The sequence below is a fragment of the Panulirus ornatus genome, chromosome 63 (assembly GCF_036320965.1).
Source record: "Panulirus ornatus isolate Po-2019 chromosome 63, ASM3632096v1, whole genome shotgun sequence".
In the NCBI taxonomy this organism is placed as follows: domain Eukaryota; kingdom Metazoa; phylum Arthropoda; class Malacostraca; order Decapoda; family Palinuridae; genus Panulirus; species Panulirus ornatus.
In genome coordinates, this window is record NC_092286.1 from 4,712,543 (window position 1) to 4,733,894 (window position 21,352).

At 40.5% G+C, this 21,352-nt stretch overlaps 1 protein-coding gene across 14 annotated transcripts in view; it reads left to right on the forward strand.

Annotated features, from left to right (window-relative positions):
* Nucleotides 1–21,352, forward strand: part of LOC139745942 (protein lap4-like) — a 556,451-nt gene that overhangs the window by 259,877 nt on the left and 275,222 nt on the right. For 13 of the 14 annotated variants that reach the window (XM_071656641.1, XM_071656649.1, XM_071656646.1 and 10 more), the window contains 4 exons: nucleotides 4,268–4,408; nucleotides 13,005–13,232; nucleotides 17,374–17,508; nucleotides 18,736–18,816. In XM_071656641.1, the coding sequence (XP_071512742.1) occupies nucleotides 4,268–4,408; nucleotides 13,005–13,232; nucleotides 17,374–17,508; nucleotides 18,736–18,816 (585 nt within the window). The remainder of the gene's footprint in view (nucleotides 1–4,267; nucleotides 4,409–13,004; nucleotides 13,233–17,373; nucleotides 17,509–18,735; nucleotides 18,817–21,352) is intronic. The other variant, XM_071656645.1, reaches the window with a different exon arrangement.

A 21,352-nucleotide genomic window follows, 5' to 3' on the forward strand; every position in this document is an offset into this window, starting at 1 on the left:
TATCTAAACTTCTGCCATGAGACTGTAACATCCTTTCACCCACAAGCTGAGATCCTTTACCTTGGGGATTTCAACATTCACCGTAAGAAATGGTTAAATTCCTCCCATACGGAGGCATTGAAGCCCTCATGTTCTCCGTTCTCAATGATATAGAGCAAATTATCTCCCACCCTACCCATGTTCCTGACCGCTGTGACCACTCTCCTAATATTCTGGATTTGTTTCTCACCTCTATTCCATCCTGCTGTAAATACACAGTCCCACCACCATATTGGTTCATCTGATCTTCCTCTCATAAATGTATCTGTTCTAACGGCTCCCCCTTCAGCAGCCCCTTCTGAGCATAAATATTGGTATTTGAAAGCTGACTGAAGTAACTTAAGTAACTTCTTTTCTGACTTTCCTTGGGTAAATTACTGTCTCTTATGTGATGATGCTTCTGCATCTGCCAGACGCATAGCAGAAGTTATTCTTTCAGGAATGGAAGCATTTATCCCATCTTCCTCAAAGACGACCTCTTCATCCAGTCAGTGGTTAGACCGTTCCTGTTCTGAGGCCATTCAGGCATATCAGGCTTGGAAAACTCTCCTTCCTTTGGTTCCTGTTCAGCTTTTATCTCTGCCCATAATCACTGCAAGCATGTTATCCGTGAGGCAAAGCTTTCCTTTATTCAAAGGGAGTGCGATAACTTCTTGTCATTCACTGATGAGTCTTTCTGGTCTTTAGCTAAGAGTATCTCTAACAACTGTCGCTAAACCTTCCCTTCACTTTTCTGCTCTAACGGTAATATAGCTGTCTCTCCCATAGACAAAGCAACTCTTTTGGTTCTCGTTTGTCCTTTAACTCCACTTTGGATGACTAATATTCCTTCACCCCATGATGCTCCTCTTACTGATCCTATGCCCCTTCCCATAATCTCTTTTTGGACTGTCCAAAAAAAACCTTCTTTTTCTGGATACAAGCAAAGCTTATGGTCCTAATGGCATCTATCCCTATGTACTGAAAGTGTGCCTCTGAATTCACTCCTGTGCTTGCTTGTTTGTTCAATTTCTTTTTAAAAAACAAAACTATTCCTTCTTCTTGGAAGCATACATTGATACATCTCATCCTAAGAAGGGTGACTGATCTTACCCCTCTGACTTTCATTCTCTTGCTTTGGCATCTGCTATTATCAAAGTCTTTGACTCCTTCCTCAACTCCCATATCCTTAAACACCTTGAAAATAACAGTCTTCTCTCTGATCACCAGTATGGCTTCCGTAAGGTGAAATACAGTGGTGATATTCTTTCCTATCTTACTAATGTCTGGTCATTTTCCCTGAAAGATTTTGAGGAGTCATGTGTAGCTGCCCTTGACATATCTCATTCACATGACAGGATGTGGTATTGGGGGTCTCATCTCTAAGCTCCCCTCTTTTGGCTTCCCTCCCTCACTTTGTTCCTTCATGTCTAACTTCCTCTCTTACCAACCTATCTCTGTGGTTGTTGATGGATCAGCTTCCCCCCCTTTCTCCATGAACAGCGGTGTCCCTCAAGGTTCTGTCCTGTCCCATTCACTTTCCTCCTATTTTCAACAATTTACTCTCCTCCACAAATAATCCTATGCACTTATACGCTGATGACTCAGCACTGCATTCATCCACATCCTTCAATTCTTCTCCCTTTTCTCTCATTCAATCAGCATCTCGTCTTGACACAGCTTCCTCAGTAAACTTAGACGGGGTATCTCAGTGGGCTACACAAAATCTTGTTAAGTTTAATGCCTCCAAGGCCCAGTGTCTACCCATCATCTTTATCAAAAACTCCTCACAACTCTCATCTCTCCTTTGATGGTTCTGTAATTCCACTGCTTGACTCAATGAACATTGTTGGTATTACTGTAACATTCACTCTTTCTTAGAAACCCCACATTACAGGAATAGCTAGGTCAGATGTCCAGTCTAGATGTTGAAACTTCTTTTTTGTGAACAGTTGTTCCTTTTATGCAATGGATTGATTCTTCCATGTTTGGAGTACTGCTCTCACATTTTGGATGATTCTAACATTGCATCCGTACTTGACAGAGTTGAGTCAAAAGTGGTCTGCCTCATAAACTGTCTCAGGCTAACTTCCAAACTTGATCTCCTTGCCCTGCACTGCAATTTTGGTTCACTTTCTCTCTTATATAGGTCTTGCTTTGGTTTTTGCTCTAAGAGCTAGCTGCTTGTGTGCCCACTTCACTAGCTAGGCCACGCAATACTCGGCAAGGTGCTGTGTCACATGATTATTGTGTGGCCATCAGCACCTCAAGGATTGGCCGTTTTGATACCTGTGTCTTTCCCTACACATTAAAGCTTTGGAACTCTTTACCTTCTCATGTCTTTCCAAATAACTTTGACCTGGTACATTTCAAAAGACAGGTTTTTCACTTTCTCAAAAATTGGTAAATACTTTCTCTTGTTTTTTCTTTTTCCGTTTCATATTTCTATATTTCAGTTAAAGCCCAGTCTTGGTGTGGACTGTTGTCTGTGACTGGAGCCTTTAAAAAAAGTGTGAAAAAAGTAAAAAGTGAAACCCTAATGCAAGAGAAGAGATGGACATAATTTCTCAGGGATTGTAATAGCTTTTGACAGTGAATTATAGAGTGTTGTTAGAGAAAAGAATGAGACAAAATGGAGGAATGATAGGGAAGTTGATCTAAGAATTTTGAAGTAACAGAAAACTGAAAGTGGTGGCAAAAAGAAGTAAGTCTGGAAAAGATTTCCTTTCAGGTGTGCAGCATGGAATGATATTAACTTCAAAAACTGTGTTTAAATGTGATTTCAGAAATAAGGATGTGTGGGAGAGCATAGTTGGGTGTTTTGCAGATGGGATGAGAATAGGTAAGATGATGAATATGTATAGAAGACAACCAAGTGAATTAAAAATGATTTGGATGATGTATACAAATGGGAAAAAGAGAATCTGATGGAGGTTAATGAAGAAATTTGAGCAAGGGAATCATGGAGCAGTCAACAATATATTGCACCTTCAAAGGTTCTACAGGCAAAGAAATAGATAATGAAGAAAATATATAAGACAGATGAGTTACAATCATTGAGAAGCTTGAGTTCAAGGATTACATCGACAAGTGATGAGTAATGAATGGTATGATAACTGAAAACTTTCACAGCATGAGACAGTTAATGATAAAGATGTCTTAACGTTTTTATAAGAAGAAAAATAGAATACTGCTGAATTGTATGGTCACCAGTGAAACAGATGAAGATAAAATGGAAAGAATACAGAAATACTTCAAAAGCAAAATTGAGAGACTTGATAAACTTATGAATTACCATGAGAGGCTGAAAGAGCTTAGGGTGTATAATCTTGACAGAAGAAGGGAGAGATGCATGATGATATATGCATGACAACAGATAGAGGGCAAGAAGAGTAACATTTTAAATCTGAAAGGAAGAAAGAGAATTATCAAGCCAGGAGTAATACTAATAGAACTTTTGGATTTTATTTCATGCTATGCATTTCTTTTTCCTAAGCTATTCCCTGTTATCTTTTGTATGACCCCATAATTGCTCACACTTAAAGATGAATGTGTATCATGCACCATTATGTTTTTCTGCATGTTCAAACTTGCATATGCTGCCTTCCTTGATTGCATTGGGTATGGAGGAGTCATGGTGTGATTAATGACTTTTCTGAAGGTAAAGTTTGCTGATGAACTGAATTTTATTGTATTATACTTTTCAGACATAAATAAAACCAGGATTTTGCATACATTCATAAGAGTTCACAGATGTACCACATAGGTGAAGTTTATGTTTTCTTCTTTAATTCTTTCCATTCACCAGAGCTTTGAAAGCAACTTGAAGAATCATCTCCATGTAGTAAAGGAAATTATTGTTGAAAAGTTGTGAGTTAGTAACAGAAATGTATTTGCTTAATTTTGTTAAGATTTGCTCAAGAAATGCGTTTCATGAAATGTGGAGATATCAGGTGCCAAGCATGATGGTATAACTGTTTGTAAGCACCAGCTTAGTTTACTTGACATGCTGTGGCATGGTTTGGTTGAGTATTGATCCATAAAAGTTCTTAGCATCTGCCCATTTGAAAAGATGCTACTGTATTCATTGCAAAATGGTAAATTTGTAATGCATATATAACTTACTGTGGTCTGTCATTCATGTTCAGTTATTTGTAATTATGTAAAGTTAAAGGGTATGTGTTGCCCTTAAGGCTTTATTCTAATTTGTTACTTATTGACATTTGGTAATGTCTTTTGATCCTTTTAGGTTGGGGACAAATTACTTATGGTGAATGGACATGATGTAGAAGTTTGTGACCACTATGAAGCTGTGAATATCATGCGTGAGGCAGGATCTCAACTGAGGCTTCTAGTTAGCCGAGAAGTAACTAGAATTGTTCCAGAAAAGGTATGTGCTTTCTGTTTTTAAGGCAGATTTAGAGATAGTTCACTAATGGGTGTGTTATAAAATCGCGTGAACCTTAGAAATGCTCTGTATGACCCATCTCATGCACCTGGCACCCCCACCCCTTCCCAAAGAATGGCTAGGGGAATTTGAAAAAATAGATGTTTAAATTTTGGCAAAATTACTTTTAGAAACATAAAGTACACTCAGAAAAATATGAAACAAAGAAAAAACAAAGAATTAAATATGATTTTGTGTCTATGCTGTGGCAAGTCACAAATTCACCCCACGTGATGAGAGAGGGTATTTTGCAGTTGTTTATGTTCTGCTAACTTTCAAGCAAATGAGAATGTCTAAAGTTCTGTGGTGGCCCAGATTACAATATACACCACCATGAATATTAAATATACAGAAAAACTACAAAACTGCAGAAACAAACAAAATTCAGCTTGCAGTGCGATGGGTTTAGGACAGTGGCTCTTAAACTTTTTGACTTCGCGTTCCCTCTCAGCATAGCCCTGGATACCATGCCCCCCTTTACCCTTTCAAGTTTTATTAAACTATGATCAGTAATTTTAATACCAGTATACAGTACTTCATTGCTTAAGCGGGATTACTGCAGTGGATCTTTTTATTGATAAACCTATTTCTTATTTGACTTTGAGTTTTTGGATGAATGAAAGTTTTTGTGCTTCTATGTTTTATTATTATTATTATTATTATTTTGCTTTGTCGCTGTCTACCGCATTTGCGAGGTAGCGCAAGGAAACAGACGAAAGAAATGGCCCAACCCACCCCCATACACATGTATATACATACAGGTCCCCACATGCAAATAAACATACCCATACATCTCAATGTATATATATATATATATATATATATTTTTTTTTTTTTTTTTTATACTTTGTCGCTGTCTCCCGCGTCTGCGAGGTAGCGCAAGGAAACAGACGAAAGAAATGGCCCAACCCCCCCCATACACATGTACATACACACGTCCACACACGCAAATATACATACCTACACAGCTTTCCATGGTTTACCCCGGACGCTTCACATGCCTTGGTTCAATCCACTGACAGCACGTCAACCCCTGTATACCACATCACTCCAATTCGCTCTATTTCTTGCCCTCCTTTCACCCTCCTGCATGTTCAGGCCCCGATCACACAAAATCCTTTTCACTCCATCTTTCCACCTCCAATTTGGTCTCCCTCTTCTCCTCGTTCCCTCCACCTCCGACACATATATCCTCTTGGTCAATCTTTCCTCACTCATTCTCTCCATGTGCCCAAACCATTTCAAAACACCCTCTTCTGCTCTCTCAACCACGCTCTTTTTATTTCCACACATCTCTCTTACCCTTACGTTACTTACTCGATCAAACCACCTCACACCACACATTGTCCTCAAGCATCTCATTTCCAGCACATCCATCCTCCTGCGCACAACTCTATCCATAGCCCACGCCTCGCACCTATACAACATTGTTGGAACCACTATTCCTTCAAACATACCCATTTTTGCTTTCCGGGATAATGTTCTCGACTTCCACACATTTTTCAAGGCTCCCAAAATTTTCGCCCCCTCCCCCACCCTATGATCCACTTCCGCTTCCATGGTTCCATCCGCTGACAGATCCACTCCCAGATATCTAAAACACTTCACTTCCTCCAGTTTTTCTCCATTCAAACTCACCTCCCAATTACTTGACCCTCAACCCTACTGTACCTAATAACCTTGCTCTTATTCACATTTACTCTTAACTTTCTTCTTCCACACACTTTACCAAACTCCGTCACCAGCTTCTGCAGTTTCTCACATGAATCAGCCACCAGCGCTGTATCATCAGCGAACAACAACTGACTCACTTCCCAAGCTCTCTCATCCCCAACAGACTTCATACTTGCCCCTCTTTCCAAAACTCTTGCATTTACCTCCCTAACAACCCCATCCATAAACAAATTAAACAACCATGGAGACATCACACACCCCTGCCGCAAACCTACATTCACTGAGAACCAATCACTTTCCTCTCTTCCTACACGTACACATGCCTTACATCCTCGATAAAAACTTTTCACTGCTTCTAACAACTTGCCTCCCACACCATATATTCTTAATACCTTCCACAGAGCATCTCTATCAACTCTATCATATGCCTTCTCCAGATCCATAAATGCTACATACAAATCCATTTGCTTTTCTAAGTATTTCTCACATACATTCTTCAAAGCAAACACCTGATCCACACATCCTCTACCACTTCTGAAACCACACTGCTCTTCCCCAATCTGATGCTCTGTACATGCCTTCACCCTCTCAATCAGTACCCTCCCATATAATTTACCAGGAATACTCAACAAACTTATACCTCTGTAATTTGAGCACTCACTCTTATCCCCTTTGCCTTTTTACAATGGCACTATGCACGCATTCCGCCAATCCTCAGGCACCTCACCATGAGTCATACATACATTAAATAACCTTACCAACCAGTCAACAATACAGTCACCCCCTTTTTTAATAAATTCCACTGCAATACCATCCAAACCTGCTGCCTTGCCGGCTTTCATCTTCCGCAAAGCTTTTACTACCTCTTCTCTGTTTACCAAATCATTTTCCCTAACCCTCTCACTTTGCACACCACCTCGACCCAAACACCCTATATCTGCCACTCTGTCATCAGACACATTCAACAAACCTTCAAAATACTCATTCCATCTCCTTCTCACATCACCACTACTTGTTATCACCTCCCCATTTACGCCCTTCACTGAAGTTCCCATTTGCTCCCTTGTCTTACGCACCCTATTTACTTCCTTCCAGAACATCTTTTTATTCTCCCTAAAATTTACTGATAGTCTCTCACCCCAACTCTCATTTGCCCTTTTTTTCACCTCTTGCACCTTTCTCTTGACCTCCTGTCTCTTTCTTTTATACTTCTCCCACTCAATTGCATTTTTTCCCTGCAAAAATCGTCCAAATGCCTCTCTCTTCTCTTTCACTAATACTCTTACTTCTTCATCCCACCACTCACTACCCTTTCTAAACAGCCCACCTCCCACTCTTCTCATGCCACAAGCATCTTTTGCGCAATCCATCACTGATTCCCTAAATACATCCCATTCCTCCCCCACTCCCCTTACTTCCATTGTTCTCACCTTTTTCCATTCTGTACACAGTCTCTCCAGATACTTCTTCACACCGGCCTCCTTCCCAAGCTCACTTACTCTCACCACCTTCTTCACCCCAACATTCACTCTTCTTTTCTGAAAACCCATACTAATCTTCACCTTAGCCTCCACAAGATAATGATCAGACATCCCTCCAGTTGCACCTCTCAGCACATTGACATCCAAAAGTCTCTCTTTCGCACGCCTGTCAATTAACACGTAATCCAATAACGCTCTCTGGCCATCTCTCCTACTTACATAAGTATACTTATGTATATCTCGCTTTTTAAACCAGGTATTCCCAATCATCAGTCCTTTTTCAGCACATAAATCTACAAGCTCTTCACCATTTCCATTTACAACACTGAACACCCCATGCATACCAATTATATATATATATATATATATATATATATATATATATATATATATATATATATATATATATATATATATATATACACACACACACAGACATATACATATATACACATGCACACAATTCACACTGTCTGCCTTTATTCATTCCCATCACCACCTCGCCACACATGGAATAACATCCCCCTCCCCCCTCATGTGTGCGAGGTAGCGCTAGGAAAAGACAACAAAGGCCCCATTCGTTCACACTCAGTCTCTAGCTGTCATGCAATAATGCCCTAAACCACAGCTCCCTTTCCACACCCAGGCCCCACACAACTTTCCATGGTTTACCCCAGACGCTTCACATGCATGCCTTGGTTCAATCCATTGACAGCACGTCGACCCTGCTATCCCACATCGATCCAATTCACTCTATTCTTTGCCCGCCTTTCACCCTCCTGCATGTTCAGGCCCTGATCACTCAAAATCTTTTTCACTCCATCTTTCCACCTCCAATTTGGTCTCCCACTTCTCCTCGTTCCCTCCACCTCCGACACATATATCCTCTTGGTCAATCTTTCCTCACTCATTCTCTCCATGTACCCAAACCATTTCAAAACACCCTCTTCTGCTCTCTCAACCACGCTCTTCTTATTTCCACACATCCTTACATTACTTACTCGATCAAACCACCTCACACCACATATTGTCCTCAAACATCTCATTTCCAGCACATCCACCCTCCTGTGCACTACTCTATCCATAGCTCACGCCTCTCAACCATACAACATTGTTGGAACCACTATTCCTTCACACACAGCCATTTTTGCTTTTGGAGATAATGTTCTCGACTTCCACACATTCTTCAAGGCTCCCAGGATTTTCGCCCCCTCCCCCACCCTATGATTCACTTCCGCTTCCATGGTTCCAGTGATATTTTGACCCTATATTGCTTTTGCTGTTATGTCATCTTCCTTGTCACCAAACTTACCCATGATAGCTCCCAAATGCTTAGGTCTGCCACCCCTTCCAGTCTTTCTCTTCCCATACCTATAACACAGCTAGTACACTTTCTTCTCTTGCTCTATGGGGCTTTACAAAATCTATACTTTCACTTTGTTTCCTTTGAAACACTATTACTGTAATTTTATATTTATACTTATTATACTTTGTCGTTGTCTCCCGCATTAGCGAGGTAGCGCAAGGAAACAGACAAAAGAATGGCCCAACCCACCCACATACACGTATATACATAAACATTCACACACGCACATATACATACCTATAGATTTCAACATATATATATATATACATACACAGATATATGCATACATACACATGTACATATTCGTACTTGCTGCCCTTATCCATTTCCGTTGCCACCATGCCACACATGAAATGGCACCCCCCTCCCCCCACTCGTGTGCAAGGTAGTGCTGGGAAAAGACAACAAAGGCCACATTTGTTCACACTCAGTCTCTAGCTGTCATGTGTAATGCACCAAAACCACAGCTTCCTTTCCACATCCAGGCCCCACAGAACTTTCAATGGTTTACTGCAGATGCTTCACATGCCTTAGTTCAATCCATTGACAGCACATCCACCCTGGTATACCACATCGCTCCAATTTACTCTATTCCTTGCACGCCTTTCACCCTCCTGCTTGTTCAGGCCCCAATCACAGAAAATCTTTTTCACTCTATCCTTCCACCTCCACTTTGGTCTCCCACCTCTCCTCGTCCCCTCCACCTCTGACACATATATCCTCTTTGTCAATCTTTCCTCACTCATTCTCTCCATGTGACCAAACCATTCAAAACACCTTCTTCTGCTGTCTCAACCACAATTTTTTTGTATTGCCACACATCTCTCTTACTCTTTCATTTCTTACTCCATCAAACCACCTCACATCATGTATTGTCCTCAAACATCTCATCTCCAACACATCCACCCTCCTCCGCACAACCCTATTTATAGCCCACGCCTCGCAACCATAGGATATTGTTGGAACCACTTTTCCTTCAAACATACCCATTTTTGCTCTCTGAAATAACATTCTCGCCTTCCACACATTCTTCATCGCTCCCAGAACCTTCGCCCCCTCCTCCACCCTATGACTCACTTCCACTTCCATGGTTCCATCCGCTGCTAAATCCACTCCTAGATATCTAAAACACTTCACTTCCTCCAGTGTTTCACCATTCAAACATACTTTCCAGTTGACTTGTCACTCAACCCTACTGAACCAAATAACCTTGCTCTTATTCACATTTCCTCTCAACTTTCTTCTTTCACACACTTTACCAAACTCAGTCATCAGCTTCTGCAGTTTCTCATCTGAATCAGCCACCAGCACTGTATCATCAGCAAACAACAACTGACTCACTTCCCAAGCCCTCTCATCCACAACACTACATACTTGCCCCTCTCTCTCCAAAACTCTTGCATTCACCTCCCTAACTACCCCATCCATAAACAAAGTAAACAACCATGGAGACATCACACACCCCTGCCACAAGCCAACATTCACTCTGAATCAGTCACTTTCCTCTCTTCCTACTCGTACTCATGCCTTACATCCTCGATAAAAACTTTTCACTGCTTCTAACAACTTACCTCCCACACCATATACTCTTAATACCTTCCACAAGGCATCTCTATGAACTCTGTCATATGCCTTCTCCGGATCCATAAATGCTACATACAAATCCATCTGTTTTCTAAGTATTTCTCACATGCATTCTTCAAAGCAAACACCTGATCCACACATCCTCTACCACTTCTAAAACCACACTGCTTTTCCCCAATCTGATGCTATGTACATGCCTTCACCCTTTCAATCAATACCCTCCCATATAATTTCCCAGAAATACTCTACAAACTTATACCTCTGTAATTTGAACACTCCTTTATCCCCTTTGCCTTTATACGATGGCACTGTGCATGCATTCCGCCAATCCTCAGGCACTTCACTGTAAACCATTCATACATTGAATATTCTCACCAACCAGCCAAAAACACAGTCACCCCCTTTTTTGATAAATTCCACAGCAATACCATCCTAACCTGCCGCCTTGCCGGCTTTCATCTTCTGCAAAGCTTTCACTACCTCTTCTTTGTTTACCAAACCACTCTCCCTGACCCTCTCACTGTAATTTCACTCACATTAATATTCTATATTTCAATTAAGGCCCATCCTTGATGTGGACTTTTGTCTGTGACTGGAGCCTTCAACATAAAAAAAGATTTACACATCATAAAACATGCTTACAACCCTCTGCAGCTCCTGTTCAATCTCAGCAAGCAACAGTATCATTCACAAATGGGCTTATTATGAGCCACCATACCTCACCAGCATGCTTCATCTCAGCTCCCCTTTTCCCTAGTTTTGCTGTCATCTCTTTTATTGCTCCATCCATATATATTTTAGATAGCCATGATGACATCACACAGCCCTCTCTCACACCCTTATGCATACTGAAACTTGCTCAACTCTCTATCCACACTTACACATGCATTTGCTTCTCTATAGAAGGCTTTCACACCATCCAACAGTTGTCTTGCTCCATATATCCTTAACACATCCTAAAAATCATTCCATTTGACTCCATCATACCCTTTTTCCAGATCCATATAAGCTGCATGCAGCTTTTTACCCTTCTAGATACTTTTTTGGTCATCCTTACCTCAAAAAATATAATTTGCACATCCCCTACCATTCCTAAAACCCTCTTACTGTCTCTTTCATCACTCTTTCAATCAACATTATTGTATTCACTTTCTCTGGTATACTTAACAGATTTATTCCCCTATAATTGTTACATACATCCTTACCACGTTTTCCTTTGAGTAAAGGAACGTTAATAGCTTTCACCCAGTTCTCAGGCACAACCTTCTGTTTCCATGCTAGATTACATATCAGATGCATCTACTTTTACGCATTCTCTTCCATACTTCAACATGTGAGCCTTAATCCCATCTACTTTAAGTGCCTTTCCTACATTATAGTGCCATTTTTATCTTCCATCTTACTAAAAGCCCTTGCAATTGTATACCTGTGCATGTAACCAGTGCTATCTCACCTTCTCTCTTATTCATCAGTTCTTCAAAATACTCTTTCTTTCTTCCTTTCACTTCCTCCTTTTGATTCAGCACTTTCCTTTCCTTACTTCTAACAATTGCATTTCCATTCGTACTCCTTCACTTTCCTTTTTCACCTCCTTTCAGTACAATATGTTATTCTTTCCCTTGTTTTCATGCAACTTTCTTCCAAGATCTTTTATCTGCTCATTCTTTGTTTTTCTTTATCAGCTTCTTAACAATCTGCTTACCCCTCTTATATTCTTCTATCCTCCTTTGCTGAGCTTCCGCTAGTGCATTCCTTTTGAGCAATTTGCCATGTGCCTTTTTCTTTTCTTCCACAACTTTTCTTATCTCTTCTGTCCACAATGCATTTCCCATTGTATTCTTATATCTCAAAACCTTGTATCCAACTACTGATTCTACAACTAAATTTACTAGTCTTTTTCTAAACATTTTAAACACTTCATTCACACATGACTGCACTTTCATCTAAACTTTCTGACCTTTCTTTAACTATCCTCCTTGCATTCTTTGTGATTCATATTCTCACTTTCCAATGCTTTTAACTGTCCATTGCCTTGCTCATTATCTCCACATCTATCTGGTCCTCACCTCCACATACACTGAAAAATGATCAGATTCTGTATTTAGATAAGTATATGATGATTATTATCCCTGGGATAGGGAGAAAGAATACTTCTCATGTATTCCCTGCGTGTCATAGAAGGCGACTAAAAGGGGAGGGAGCAGGGGGCTGGAAATCCTCCCCTCTTGTTTTTTTAATTTTCCTAAAGAAGGAACAGAGAAGGGGGCCAGGTGAGGATAATCCCTCAAAGGCTCAGTCCTCTGTTCTTAACGCTACCTCGCTAATGCGGGAAATGGCGAATAGTATGAAAGAAAAAGAAGATATGGTGATTATGTATTTTTTGGATGTGATTTTATTCTTCATGCTTTTAAGCATGTGACATTATCTTTTACAGAAAAATTCAAAAGTGGAACCTGTAGCTAATCATGTGGTAGCTCAAGGAGTAATAAACACTTCGGCTCCTAGTCTGGTTCCACAACAGACTAGCCTTCAGCAAACACCACCTACAGAAGTGACAGCCAACCATGTGGGAATGACAGTCAATGGTCACACTGATTCTTCTACATTGAATGGAGAACATCTTAGCATAAATGGAGATGATGAATCTAATGGTGAAATGGAGGTATACTGTTGCGATGTTATTTCTTATGTGCTTATGTCATCATACTTTATGTGTATTTTGTAGGGTATGAATTAATTCATCATGTTTTGTCCCACCAATAAATACAGTGTATGCCAATGGATAAGTATGCATATTGATTAAGAGGAACTGATTTTTTTGCATGGTTGGTTTGTCTTGTGAACTTTAAGAGAATCTCTAAGATTCCTGGGGTTAGAAATCTATTTTCTGGTGAGGTTAGTGCCTCTCACCCCATGTTAATCACCTATTCAGCAATTGTACCCTGGGTATGCCCTTCTGCTAATCAGTAACCTTCACTTGGTGGTAGTGTTATTATTTCCCTTTGGCAGAATGACTAGTTGCACAAATCACCTTATTTAGAATCTCCAGATGAGGCAGACATTTATCAGTTTTTTCTCCAGCATTTTCCAATTTTCCATAGGTAAGTATCTAGTCTTTCATTTTGGTTTAGTGATATATATGTATGGTTAAATATTTTTAGATGTTTTAAAGCTTGCAATCAATTATGCATTAAATTAAAACCACAGAATAGTGTGTGGAACTTGGCTGTGGATGGGGGCTGTGGCGTTTAGTGCTTTTTATGTGACAGAAGAGCAGATGTTAACAGGGGAGACAGTTTTGTTCCTGGTGCTACCATGCTAACATTTTAAGTGTCACTCTTTTCTGTGATGAATAGTAACATACCCTCTTGCCTTCCATTTTTGCTTCTTGTAAAAACAGGTGGATTTTTTTTTCTATTCAGTTAGATTATTTTAGTGCTTAGGCCCTATGCTGTGGGACTGTGCAAAAGTAAGAATTAGAATGGTGTTTTAGCGTCTCTCCTATCCCTGAATGTTCCCTCTTACTACTACTATCTATTGCTCCTTCTGTTTTGCCAAAAGACAGGGCTTGAGCATAGGACTCACCACAGGAAAATCTAGAGGTGGAGGGAACGAGGAGAAGTGGGAGACCAAATTAGAGGTGGAAAGATGGAGTGAAAAAGATTTTGAGTGATCGGGGCCTGAACATGCAGGAGGGTGAAAGGCGGGCAAGGAATAGAGTGAATTGGATCGATGTGGTATACCGGGGTTGACGTTCTGTCAGTGGATTGAATCAGGGCATGTGAAGTGTCTGGGGTAAACCATGGAAAGTTGTGTGGGGCCTGGATGTGGAAAGGGAGCTGTGGTTTCGGGCATTATTGCATGACAGCTAGAGACTGAGTGTGAACGAATGGGGCCTTTGTTGTCTTTCCTAGCGCTACCTCGCACACATGAGGGGGATGGTATTCCATGTGTGGCGAGGTGGCGATGGGAATGAATAAAGGCAGACAGTGTGAATTGTGTGCATGGGTATATATGTATGTGTCTGTGTGTGTATATATATGTGTACATTGAGATGTATAGGTATGTATATTTGCGTGTGTGGACGTGTATGTATATACATGTGTATGGGGTGAGTTGGGCCATTTCTTTCATCTGTTTCCTTGCGCTACCTCGCAAACGCGGGAGACAGCGACAAAGCAAAATAAAAAAAAAATAATAATGAAGAATGAGCTCTGTTAGTTAAATGTTGTCAAGTGTTATGAGTGACAAAGAGAGATGGTATGTTTGTGGAAGAATGCCAATAGTCCACATATGGTTGAGGCAGAAGGTAAAGATAGCTAGCTGGGTCAGAGGAGTGCAGTTTGACAACTTGCTTAAGTGCTGGCTTACTACGCAGCTTTCACTAACCCTCCCAAAACCCAGGCAGATGATACTGGTAATATAACTCCCTGGTCATTGGCTACCTTCCAACCACAACCTTCTACCTACTCCTCTTTCATTACTTACTCGATCATTCCACCTTGCACCACATATTGCCCTCAAACATTTGATTTCCAGCACATCCTCCCTCCTCCAGACAGCCTATGCGTTGCATACATATGATATTGTTGGGACTGTTATTCCTTTAAAACATAACTGTTTTGGCCCTCCCTGATAATGCTGTCTCTTTCCATATATTCTTCAGCACCCATAGAACCTTCGCCCCATCTCCCACCCTATGATTCACTTCTGCTCCCATGGTTCAGTTCGCTGCCATGACCATTATCAGGTATCTAAAACACTTCACTCCAATTTTTCTCCTTTCAAACTTGCTTCCAACCAACCTGTCCAGATAGGAAAGATCTTTCTTTCAGCCAGTTGGACAATGTTATGGTCGCTGAGAGGAATTTACTGATTGGCAGAAGGGTGGACCTAGTTTGAACAGTAGGCTGCAACTACTGAATACAGAGTTAGCGGGGAGGGGGGTTTGAGAGGCATTTGCCTAACCAGTAGAAAGGAGTTGGAGGCTTCTAACTCTTAGGGAATGTAGAGATTCTTTTTAAGCTCACAGGACACTGCCCTGGAGGCAAGCAGCTTTTCATTTTCAAAATCACGTTTTTTGCAAGCTCTTAATGTAGGAGTTTTAAGTAATGGATAGCTCACATTTGTATTTTATATATTAAGCAAAGGCAAATATCATGACAAAACAAGATTTACAGATTAGTGAAGTCCTTAGCATCAGTTTTTGTGGTCTTTTATTTAACTCAGGAAGTACAAGTGTCTTTAGTTTCCTTTTTCTCGTAGAGAGTTTACTTATTTCTGATATTTGTTAGAATTTGCAAGGGTACAGGTAGTCCTTGATTAATTTCATTATTTGTATTTCTTAATAATGCCACTTCAATCAGAATGACACTGCTGTAAGCAAAACAGATTTTGTTCATCAACACATGGGTTTGCATTTTTGGACAACAGATTGGAAACATATTTCAGACAAAGGAGGCTGAATGCCTTTCCAAATTATTAGAAAATCAATGGTAGAACATTACAACTGGAAGACATGTGTTGATGCAAGGTTCCTTTGTTGAATGTTCCCCAGGACTATTCTTTACATCCTCAAATAAACTTTTATAAGCTTTCCCTATAATTAAAAGTATACTCAGAGGCATCTGTCAGTAATATTTATCCTTTGGCCAAATACTGTTCTCAGAAACTTTTCCATATTAGTCAGTAATCCTCCCCAGTTCCGTAGGTGAAGCAGCAGCAGTTCTTGAAATATTTTCATCTTAACAGAATCTTTAATGATAGTCATTTCCAATGTTGTTGGAATAGAGTGTACCCTAGCAATGTTAGCTGCACATTTGCCAGCACATTCATTTATATCTGATATCACTTCTAAGGGTATTTTTCTCAATTTGTTCTCTTAACTAGGAGTTTCAGAGGCAGTGCTCCTTCTTTTGTGCAGCACTATTACATCTTGGACAGAAATGATAACCAAAACAATGATAACATTAATCAAGGACTGGTTACAGTCCTTTTTGATAATGTACAGTGGTCCCTTGCATACTGTGGTGTTTTAAGTATGCATGCTTACAATAATGTGTACCATTATGCCAACATAGACATAAAGTTTTGAGTATCTGCAGTATTTTTCTGTCTGTTTGATGAGTATCACAGCATCCAAGGGCTTCCTCCAGGTCTGTGTGAAGATGCGCACAGTAATGCACAAGTGAGATAACTGTCATCTAAACTTTATCACCTGTACTCTTCTTGCATTTTTCTTTCTTTGTGTGACTCTTGCCGTAAAAGGAACTTCATAAATTATCTCGATGCTCAACAAACTTTTCTTAATTTTGAAATTATAATGCTAGTAATATTATAATGCTAGTAATGTTTTTAAAGTATATCATGGTTATTTTCAATTTTGAGGTGTTTATTATAGTATTTGGGGCATGTCTCTTAGGGATCGCTTCCACCTTTTCTCAATTAAGCCAAGTACTCTGCCAACATTGGTTTTGTCAACCAGGTCTTCCAGGAATGTAATCCTTATGGTTGCCAAGGAACTTCTGTAAGTGCAACATGATATTATTCAACACTGTTAATCAAGGTAGACCCTTGTGGCTTATTTTTTTTATGCTTAAGAGTTTTTTCTTTTCCGAAGAAGGAACAGAGAAGGTAGGTCAAGTGAGAATTTTCCCTCTGAGGCTCAGTCCTCTGTTCTTGACACTACCTTGCTAACGTGGGAAATGGCGAATGTTTATGAAGAATTATTTGCTTTTTTGAATGTTTTAGTTTGTATAGTTCTTGATGTAGGATATTGCATGATTGTTTAACCCTTTCATCAGCAATATGACAAAGAGAACTTCCCGACGCAGATCCTGACGGAGACTATATACACTACCCTCATGCGGGATCACAATGGTTTGGGCTTCAGCATTGCTGGTGGGAGAGGAGCAGCACAGTACAAAGATGGATCAGATGTGAGTACCTACTTTTTTGAATTACTTGAATTTTTGTAGATATATGTTGATCTGGTATGATCGCTAAGTTATTTATTTATTTATTTTGCTTTGTCGCTGTCTCCTGCGTTTGCGAGGTAGCGCAAGGAAACAGACGAAAGAAATGGCCCAACCCACCCCCATACACATGTATATACATACACGTCCACACACGCAAAAATACATACCTATACATCTCAATGTACACATATATATACACACAGAGACACATACATATATACCCATGCACACAATTCACACTGTCTGCCTTTATTCATTTCCATCGCCACCTCACCACACATGGAATACCATCCCCCTCCCCCCTCATGTGTTCGAGGTAGCGCTAGGAAAAGGCAACAAAGGCCCCATTCGTTCACACTCGGTCTCTAGCTGTCATGCAATAATGCCCGATCGCTAAGTACCTACCAGTAAGTACCTATGATGAAATTTTGCCCAAATGGCAGGTTAGTGAAAGGTTGGAGTGAAAGAGGCTTCAGGGTAACAGGACCTGAACATTTAAGTGGTAAGAGACATGCATGGGATAGAATGCATTGGATCAATGTGATGTTTAGAGGGAACATCTTGCTGTCAGTTGTCTAAGCCAGAGCATATAAAGTAGTCAAGTTTAACCCTGGAATGGTCTATGAAGCTTGGCTTTGTATGGTTCCATTATATTACACAGCCAGACTGAGGTGTGCGAATGAGGCCATTGTTTGTTTGTTCCTGATGCTGTCTTGTTAAGGTGGGAAAAGCAAATAGAAATACAAAGGAAGTTGGTCGTTTTTGTCTTTTCATGATCACTTTATTTCTTTACCTGTGTTTCATCAATAAATCTTCCAATTCTATGGGATGATAAGGTCCACACAGCCTCTGAATTATTCATATTTATGATAAACCCATGCCCAGTGTGTTAGGTGAAGCATGAACTCCTGTACTTATATAAGTTGACTTGGTGTGGAGGCAGTTTTGTATTATTGAAAGTTGCCGCTGAGATGGATGGCACTGTAGGTGTAGGCTATGGAAGGAGAGACAATATGGTGGAATTAGATTTAAGAAAGTTTAGTGAAGGGAAAGAGAATTTGGTTTAGATGTGTGGATGATGTGTGGTCCCTGTGGCCATCCTCCCAAGATTGTGATGTTTTCTTTGATGAAATAAATAATATTCACTCCACTATCAAATTCATCTAAAATATATTCTTCTTTTTGTAGGCTATTTACATATCCAGAATAACAGAAGGTGGAGCAGCAGCAAAGGATGGAAAACTTCGGGTTGGAGATAGAGTAATATCAGTAAGTATGTACTTGATTAGTGTTTGATGTAACTTCTTTTAGATAAAGCCTGTATATTTATTTTATCCCCGGGGATAGGGGAGAAAGAATACTTCCCACGTATTCCCTGCGTGTCGTAGAAGGCGACTAAAAGGGAAGGGAGCGGGGGGCTGGAAATCCTCCCCTCTCGTTTTTTTTTTTTTTTAATTTTCCAAAAGAAGGAACAGAGAAGGGGGCCAGGTGAGGATATTCCCTCAAAAGCCCAGTCCTCTGTTCTTAACGCTACCTCGCTATCGCGGGAAATGGCGAATAGTATGAAAAAAAAAAAAAGAAAAAATTTATTTAATCTTCTCCTTTTCCAGCATTCACATTAGTGTGATATATCCAAAATCACTCTTATTATGTTGATGCTGGTCATCTCCTCATCTTGTTATGTTGAAAGCTCAACGGCAGTGTTCATATTTTCTAAAAACCTTTGCATGGGAGTTTTGTTATGTAAGAGTTCCTTATCAAAAAGAGTTATTTCATAGTCATGATTTAAGTGATGTAGGTTCTTGCTGTAGTCATTGTCAAGGAGGATTAAGGAACCATATACCTTTTGGTGTTTATAGAAAAAGATTTTGAGATATTAGGGCCTGAACATACAGGATGGTGAAAGGTGCGCAAGGAAGAGAGTGAATTGGAACGATGTGGTATACCGGGGTCGACGTGCTGTCATTGGATTGAACCAGGGCATGTGAAGCATCTGGGGTAAACCATGGAAAGTTTTGTGAGGCCTAGATGTGGAAAGGGAGCTGTGGTTTCTTTCGGTGCATTACACATGACAGCTAGAGACTGAGTGTGAATGAATGTGGCCTTTGTTGTCTTTCCTGGCACTACCTTGCGTACGTGCAGGGGGGAGGGGGTGCCATTTCATGTGTGGCGGAATGGCGACAGGAATGGATGAAGGTACCAAGTATGAATATGTACATGTGTATATGTCTGTGTATGTATATGTATGTATACATTGAAATGTATAAGTATGTATATGTGCATATGTGGGCATGCATGTACAGTATATACATGTGTATGAGGATATATGTGTTGGAGTGGAAGGAATGAGGAGAAGTGGGAGACCAAATTGGAGGTGGAAAGATGGAGTGAAAAAGATTTTGAGTGATCGGGGCCTGAACATGCAGGAGGGTGAAAGGAGGGCAAGGAATATAGTGAATTGGATCGATGTGGTATACCGGGGTTGACGTGCTGTCAGTGGATTGAATCAGGGCATGTGAAGCGTCTGGGGTAAACCATGGAAAGTTGTGTGGGGCCTGGATGTGGAAAGGGAGCTGTGGTTCCGGGCATTATTGTATGACAGCTAGAGACTGAGTGTGAACGAATGGGGCCTTTGTTGTCTTTTCCTAGTGCTACCTCGCACACATGAGGGGGATGGTATTCCATGTGTGGCGAGGTGGCGATGGGAATGAATAAAGGCAGACAGTGTGAATTGTGTGCATGGGTATATATGTGTCTGTGTGTGTATATATATGTGTACATTGAGATGTATAGGTATGTATATTTGCGTGTAAGAGCAAAGGGAGCAAATGGGAACTTCAGTGAAGGGCGCAAATGGGGAGGTGATAACAAGTAGGGGTGATGTGAGAAGGAGATGGAGTGAGTATTTTGAAGGTTTGTTGAATGTGTTTGATGATAGAGTGGCAGATATGGGGTGTTTTGGTCGAGGTGGTGTGCAAAGTGAGAGGGTTAGGGAAAATGATTTGGTAAACAGAGAAGAGGTAGTGAAAGCTTTGCGGAAGATGAAAGCCGGCAAGGCAGCAGGTTTGGATGGTATTGCAGTGGAATTTATTAAAAAAGGGGGTGACTGTATTGTTGACTGGTTGGTAAGGTTATTTAATGTATGTATGACTCATGGTGAGGTGCCTGAGGATTGGCGGAATGCGTGCATAGTGCCATTGTACAAAGGCAAAGGGGATAAGAGTGAGTGCTCAAATTACAGAGGTATAAGTTTGTTGAGTATTCCTGGTAAATTATATGGGAGGGTATTGATTGAGAGGGTGAAGGCATGTACAGAGCGTCAGATTGGGGAAGAGCAGTGTGGTTTCAGAAGTGGTAGAGGATGTGTGGATCAGGTGTTTGCTTTGAAGAATGTATGTGAGAAATACTTAGAAAAGCAAATGGATTTGTATGTAGCATTTATGGATCTGGAGAAGGCATATGATAGAGTTGATAGAGATGCTCTTTGGAAGGTATTAAGAATATATGGTGTGGGAGGCAAGTTGTTAGAAGCAGTGAAAAGTTTTTATCGAGGATGTAAGGCATGTGTACGTGTAGGAAGAGAGGAAAGTGATTGGTTCTCAGTGAATGTAGGTTTGCGGCAGGGGTGTGTGATGTCTCCATGGTTGTTTAATTTGTTTATAGATGGTGTTGTTAGGGAGGTAAATGCAAGAGTTTTGGAAAGAGGGGCAAGTATGAAGTCTGTTGGGGATGAGAGAGCTTGGGAAGTGAGTCAGTTGTTCGCTGATGATACAGCGCTGGTGGCTGATTCATGTGAGAAACTGCA